Genomic DNA, 7,500 nt, shown 5'->3' with positions numbered 1-7,500 from the left:
TTTGACCATTTTTGGTTGTTGCGTGCATTTCTGGACATATCTCCGATGGCTCCGATGGCCGGACGTTCGGCGAACAAGTTCTTGCTGGGGTAGTAATAATTTTTTGGGTTTGCTAAACATCCTTCATTGTTGTTTTCACTTACTTATTTTCATAAATAAATAACGTATCAGTTATTCCGAATTACTAACAATTTCAATTAGAATATCAAATGGAAGTTTTAATCCAGGGAAAGGCGTTCAGATTATCTTTGTCTTCTACACTGATTTGACTGAACAGCTAATAATTTATTGTTGTCGGAGATTGTGTGAAAAGTGTAGTTGACCGAACCGCAAAATGAAAGCTAAACTTTTGCGAGAGTGCTTACTGGGGCCTAATAACTGAAAGGAGCGCTTAGGCTTAATCAGTAAACGAGTGCTTTCTTCTTCACATAATCTCGGGAAAAGTGTAGTTAACCGAACCGCAAAGAGAAAGCTAAAGAGTGATACCTGGTTTAGTCAAGTTTTCATGTCCATTTTTAATTCGTTTTGGAAAACGGGGGAACGTTTTAGCTTACTTAAGGTGCTTGGATACGGTCGAGGTATAACGTGGTTACATGGTATTCATGGAGATTTGTTTTTGCTTAAATGAGTGCTTAGTATTTAAACTAGTGAATGGTAATCAGTGAAATCAACCAAGCCTAGTGTGCAGTTTAGACGTTCTGGAACTCACTTAGAGAGTCTGGCTATTCTAGAACTCTAGACATTCTAGAGCCCACAGAGGGTAACATATAACAATTGAGAATTCCAGAACTTAGAACTCTAGAAATCGGAACTCTATAACTGCGAATTTTGACTTTAATCAGAACTTTAGAAGTTTTCACATACGACCATTTTACTAGTGCGGTTCTAGAATGATATAGAACTTTCTATAGAGCTCTTCAAACTAGAGCAGTTCTAGAATGCTATAGAACTTTCTAATGTCATAACCTTGACCATTCTATATTTCACATATAATCAATATAGAGCTCTTTTAACTAGAACAGTTCCAGAATGCTATAGAAGTTTCTAATGTCTTATGGAATTAATCACAATTTCAATTAGAAAAACAAATGAAAGTTTTCATCCAGGGAAAGGCTCTCGTTCACGCAGAGTATCTTTGTCTTCGTCACTGAAATCAGTGGATTTGACTGAAAAGCCAATAATTTATTGTTGTCGGAGACTGGATGACAAGAATTTCTGTCGCAATCGGAAATTCAATGACCTGGATTTGTGAAAATCTTGTTCAGCTTCAGCTTTAATCACAATTTCAATTAGAAAAACAAATGAAAGTTTTCATCCAGGGAAAGGCTCTCGTTCACGCAGAGTATCTTTGTCTTCGTCACTGAAATCAGTGGATTTGATTGAAAAGCCAATAATTTATTGTTGTCGGAGATTGGATGACAAGAATTTCTGTCGCAATCGGAAATTCAATGACCTGGATTTGTGAAAATCTTGTTCAGCGTCATGCTTTAAAGAACGAGTTATAGTGTGGAGTGCAATATTTCGTGATGTTGACTTTCGCCTCATGTCTTAAAGAACGACTAATGTTACATGTGTAGCGCGCTTGTATCGCCTCATGGCTTTAAGAACGACGTATATTTCACGTGTAGCGTGTGCTTGTTTCGCGTCACGGCTGAGAGATATTAGGGAGCTTTAGCAACGACAACGGCGACGGCAACGAGAACGTTACAAATTTGCATATTTAGTGGACAAAAACAATAGCTTTGCACGCTCTGCACGTGCGTTTTTCACTTTTGTCTGTTTCTTTGCCGTCGTCAGCAAAACAACAACGTGAAATAACCAAGTTTGAGGTGTTATGGAGAACGTCAGCACTTGGAGATAAATTTTCATTTTTCTCCCCTAAATTAAGCACCGTTCGTAACGGTTTCATTCCTGAGGGACTGCTACACCTTTGTCATATTAAAAAGCTTGGAATAGCCGCGAAGTGACCGCAATAACGTGAATTTATGTTTTTACATGACGTTCTCGTTGCCGTTCCCGTCGTCGTTGCTAAAGCTCTCTATTTTCTGTCACGCGCGAACTGACTTCCGAGAGTCCGATTGACTCTTGCCAGGAAGAGCTGTCTCCATCGGATCCGATCGAGTCTGTTTGCCAACTTTTTCAACCCCCCTCGCTCCTGTTAACCCTCACTTCCGGTACCACTGATCAAGCGCCATGCACCCAATTCCGGTTCCGGTCGCGATCGGACTCAATCCGCCTGCGAGTGAAGACAACCCGGCTCAGGTCGAGTGTATTGGACATGTATGCCAGATTTAATACTGTCACCCATGGGAAGCATTCAGTAAGATGTTTGGGGCCCAAACTATGGAGCCAACTTCCTGCTAACCAACAACTTACAACTTTATTTACAAACAAATCATAATTATACAAGGATTACGTGCTCAGTTGGCATTGCTATTCTGGGCGGGTCACTTACACTGCGACATCATTACTGGCTCTCACAAGTAAACGAAAAGGCACTTTAAAATTTACAAGAATTACCTCGTACATAAGAGAAAAAAGTGTAATTCAAAAAATGAAAATAAAAAATGAATAAATAATGATCTGAGGAACGATTGATATAGCGCATATCAACATTCATCGCCTCAATTTTAAGAAACTTCAGAAGGCTCCTAAGAAACTGATCATCTTTGCTCTTATTTAAAAGGGAATTGGTCTAACTTATTAATCTTTCGTCCAAGATGGAGCAAGAATGTAAGAACTGCATCTTTTGTAGCAACTGACCATGAACCGTGAATTTTGTTTATTTAGTAATGATTGTCATTAATTGTTTCAAATTACTCTTACAACTTGAAAGTGCTTTTTATTACTTTTTATTGTTTTCTTGAAGTGTTTCACTTTTAAATACATCTTAAAATCGATTTCTAGGATTTTTACTGATGTAAATAATGCGCTCTGTTATTATATTGTAATAATAGTTAATTAATAACTTTGTAACTTTAGTGTCCCCAATTAGTAGAGGAATCATCCTCGGCTATGAATCTTTGACACTGAAATAAAGTTATTGATTGATTGATTGATTGATTGTATTAAACTTATTTTTTAAAATTATTGAACAATTATACTGTCTCATTAAAAAGGTTCATCAGTTTTATGCACTGATCAAATCAAAACTTTCAACAACGTAATTCGTATTTGTCATACTATAGAGTGAATACAATATGGTACGGTTTCACACCACCATTTCATTGTTAAAGCTCTGAAAGCTGTACGTTTCTGTTAGAGGTAATCAACCGACACTCAGCAATTTAAAATACATGCAGTCGTAAACGCTCTAGGCACTGTTGTTGATAAGTGTACAGTGCCCTCGTTAAACAACCTTTGCCGTGTTTCGGAGTTGGAGCAGTTTATACTTGCTTATTGACATTGTCGGACTTAATTAATTCAATTTTCAAGTCACTTTTAATAGCTTCAATATTAAAGTTGTGTTTTTGAAGTATCTCAAGTCTGGTAAAAACGGGGCATCATCATATAAAGGGTCACGAAACATGTGTTGGCCTGTTTATTCACATGCTTTATTAAAGACGACAGGAGCCGATGACGATTGTTCTTTAGTAGGGTTTGACAGACAAATCCGACGATAGGGTAGTGCATTTGAACACCATTTTGGCCTGAGGGGACGGGAATTTGAACGAGTCAATGTTCAAAAGTTCAAATGCCCAGGGAGTGAGTGGGTATTGAAGTTTCGAGTTGATCGGCGCATTACTGTAAGTAACTTTTTTCTTTTGATCTTAATTTTGTAAAGGGCTGTATTTAAACTTCAGAAATTTACTTTTAGACGAAATATTGCTTGCTTATTCAACAAGGATTGAAAAGATTGCTAGGAGGTAACTGGCACTTTATGGTGTGAAGTTATTCTGCTAGCTAGTTGTTGTTACAGTATGTGCGCTACACTGCTCACAGTCCCTTCTGAGTCAGTCAAACCGCCTGCTTTAGTCATGCAAGCGCGCCAAGGGGAGAAAGGTGATAGAGCGAAATGTACGGAATGCGCAGTCTTCATTGTCCGATGACAATGGGCCGCTATCAGATTTTTTCGACGAGTCAATTTCTGTACTTCTTGTCAGATTGTGACCCCAATCTGTCTTCAACTTTCCCTGGGAAAAGATAAGCACGATATGGCTTTTACGTTAGATTTCGATCGTATATCCGTAGTTACTAAAACAAGGAACGACCTAAAATGATCTAATTATCCCTTCAAATGGGAAACATTGAACCCAAACAAGAGAAGAAACTTGCGGTTGAAGCTCTCCTATATCGGGCACGTATGTTATAGCTGTGCTAGCAACTGGTTTCGGCAAGACCATTATTTATGAGAGGACAAATTGAGTCATCTGTCCTACAGAACTAGCTCTGTCTTCTGACGTATTTAATGATAGATGAGTTGTCCATTCTAAACAAGAATTTGTCTTTGATAGTTGTAGACGAAAACTTGCCAAAATAATCCAACATTCAATTTAACATTTATTCTGCAAATCCACCAAAAATCTGGAGTGTCCGCATTAAATTCAAATTAAATACATTGGTTTTTCAGTGGTTTCCTTTCTGAATAGATGATTGAATTCGACATGCACATAAATATTCCCACGCCGTTATCTTGGTTTTATTTACATCAGCAATAACAGAGGAAGGACCGCCTGTCATGTCATTTTCACTAATTAGATTAGGAAGTTGAAGGCTGCTGCCTAAGAAAATTTTAAAGGGGCCCTCAGAGCTAAACGCTGAGAACTTAGGAGCCCAACATATGAAGTGAAAGGTGTTGCTGTGAAAAATTAAGGAGCCCAGAGCTATTATTTGGGAGCCCCAGGCTACCGGGCTCCTGTTAGGCAACAGCCTTGAAGTTGTGGATTCTGAACGCGTCGGTTACAGAAAAGTGTGCAGTCCCTACATTTCGCCCTATCACCATTCTGCCGATGGCTCGCTTGCGTGACTGACTAAAGCGGGTGGTTCGACGGACTCAGAAGGATTACGAGCAGTCTATTTGTGCGAAGAGTGGGATGTTTAAATGATACTCATCACACATGTGACTATTGTCATGTGTCACTTGATTATTACAGATGGTAATTCTCAGATGCTTTAGTCCATGAAATGTGTTCATCAAGTTTTTCTAGCTAACACTTGCAGAGTTGTTTATGTGCCTACTTATGTAACTAGTACACATGTACTCTACGGGCAGTACTGTACTTTCTATATGAAAGGACTGCTCTTCCTGATCATACAAGTTAAAACTGCCGAAAAAGAGAAACTGATGAGCTAATTGTGGTAATGTTGGTCTCCTTTGAACAAGAGCTTTTTGTAATTTTTTTTGGTTTATATTAGGGGACAAAGTCTATAAAGAAGAAAGTCGCCAACCTCGACGTTTGTCATATCCAATGAGGGAAAAAGACAAAAGCATGTTTCAGGTGTATCAGCCACCTTTTTACCACCAAGGTCAGTACCCAGATATTAACTTGAGGCTTATTGATTTGTAATTCATTTCATCTCCCTTTGGAGAGGTTCTGAACTGTGTGCGTGTGTGCTCTGCCATAAGGCAGATCCAGTACTATAGCCGTCTGTCCATGGCATGCTTTTAAAATTGGTCGTCTGCAAATCTTACCGAAAAATGAATAAATAACGATCTGAGATAATGTAAGTAACTGTTAAAGAAAAACCACATACTTTGAAAGATTGATATAGCGCATATCAACATTCATCTCCTCAATTTTAAGAAACTTCAGAAGGCTCCTAAGAAACTGATCATCTCTGTTCTTATTACTGGGTTGCCTATGGGCAAACCCAGTCGAGGTCTGCGTTTGGTTTGTTTGTTTTCTTTTTTTTCTCTCTTTTTTTTTTTCCGTGTCGGTAAAAGTCTTGCCTGTCACTCCCCTGGTAAGTGGTGTCTTTGTGCATAGAGCCTTCTGTGCGTATTTTCTTAGGATCGAGAGGGTAGTGGAACTGCGTAGATTTCTCTGGTGGACACAATAGAATCATTAACTGAGCCTGCAATGGCGTCGAAAGTCATGCAACGCGAATGGCGTTTTAGTGGATCCTTAAACAAAATATACCCTTATGGAGCTCAATAATGGAAAGTCAGTTGGATAAACTAGGCATGAATCTCAAAAGCGACGAGTACTGGACTTCGACAACAATCTATCGCCCGTCGAGACGAAATCAAAGTGAGCAGTATTTACCTGAAGTACATGGTAATTTGACACAATTGAGTTTCTTGTCTTCACGCACACAATGAAATAGGAAGAGGTTTTCGCCTCTAAGAGCAAATATGTTGTTTGTTTCAATACAATTTTCGCTGGAAAAGGATTCTGTGGTATTTTCTGCCTTTGTGAATTATAATATCATGTTGTGTATTGAATTTTCGAGCTTAAGGTTGAAATGTGATATGGGAGAAGTTTTTTAGTATTGCTCTGTAAGCAGGAAGGGTTCACAGGCCTGTTGGAAGCGTGCTTGAGTTTCAATAAAATGAGCCCCAAAATCAGTGAAAACTTGTGACGCAGATGAATAATAAAGTAGCTGCTATTTCCAAAATGATGGAATTACCTGGTGATAAATAACGTCGTACGCGTCTTGGAGAGTAAATTTTGACTTTGCATAAATAAGAGTTGGGCGATTGTGATCTTTGTTTTGACTTCGCTCATTTCATTGTCAAACTTTATAACACTTGACAGAAAAAGAAACTTACAAAAACCCGGTATCTTGCCATCATTTGACACAGATGCTTCACTGTTTGGCGAGTAAACATGCCACGGTAAGTTAATCATGGCGCCCGCTGAATTCCGGCCATGTCAATTTCGATTTTGCAATTTACTTGAACATAGCAAAAATCTCCCAAAATGTTTGTCGCTGATCGTAACTTTTTATATTCTATATTCACGGTTCAAAATTAACGTTGTTTTCATGTCGTAAATATTTTATTCTCGATCGACTGTCAGGGAAACTTCCTTCTGCTGTTTCTGAAAACTGTGTATCAATAGTTATTTGCTCAGAGATGCTCAGAGGGCACACTTGTGGTGAAAAGAACTTGTGAGGGAACTTGAAAATTATCAACATGTCAGCCCAGAAGCCAATGTTTCTCGCTTCTCTTTTATTTGTTATTCTTCAGAGACTGGAATGCTGTATTTCAGTACCACACAATTCAGTGCCTTCTGATTTTCTGTAGCACGTACCACAGGCAACCCAGTGTATGCTTCACAGAAGCATCTCGTTTAAAAAGGAATTGGTCTTATTAATCTTTCGTCCAAGATGGAGCAAGAATGTAAGAACTGCATCTTTTGTAGCAACTGACCGAGAACCGTGAATTTTGTCTATTTAGTAATGATTGTCATTAATTGTTTCAAATTACTCTTACAACTGGAAAGTGCTTTTTATTACTCTTTATTGTATTCTTGATTCAGAAGTGTTTCACTTTTAAATACATCTTAAAATCGATTTCTAGGATTTTTACTGATGTAAATAATGCGCTCTGTTATT

The 7,500-nt window shown here is 38.4% G+C and overlaps 1 protein-coding gene across 1 annotated transcript in view; it reads left to right on the top strand.

The window, feature by feature from the left end:
- LOC137987724 (uncharacterized) overlaps positions 1 to 7,500 on the top strand; it is a 97,909-nt gene that overhangs the window by 37,097 nt on the left and 53,312 nt on the right. The window contains exon 5 of the mRNA XM_068833793.1: positions 5,356 to 5,466. Coding sequence (XP_068689894.1) covers positions 5,356 to 5,466 — 111 coding nt within the window. The remainder of the gene's footprint in view (positions 1 to 5,355; positions 5,467 to 7,500) is intronic.

The sequence above is a fragment of the Montipora foliosa genome, unplaced genomic scaffold (genome assembly GCF_036669935.1).
Source record: "Montipora foliosa isolate CH-2021 unplaced genomic scaffold, ASM3666993v2 scaffold_385, whole genome shotgun sequence".
Taxonomy (NCBI): domain Eukaryota; kingdom Metazoa; phylum Cnidaria; class Anthozoa; order Scleractinia; family Acroporidae; genus Montipora; species Montipora foliosa.
Note: the sequence above shows the minus strand (reverse complement) of the source record. Positions and strands in the feature narration are given on the sequence as shown.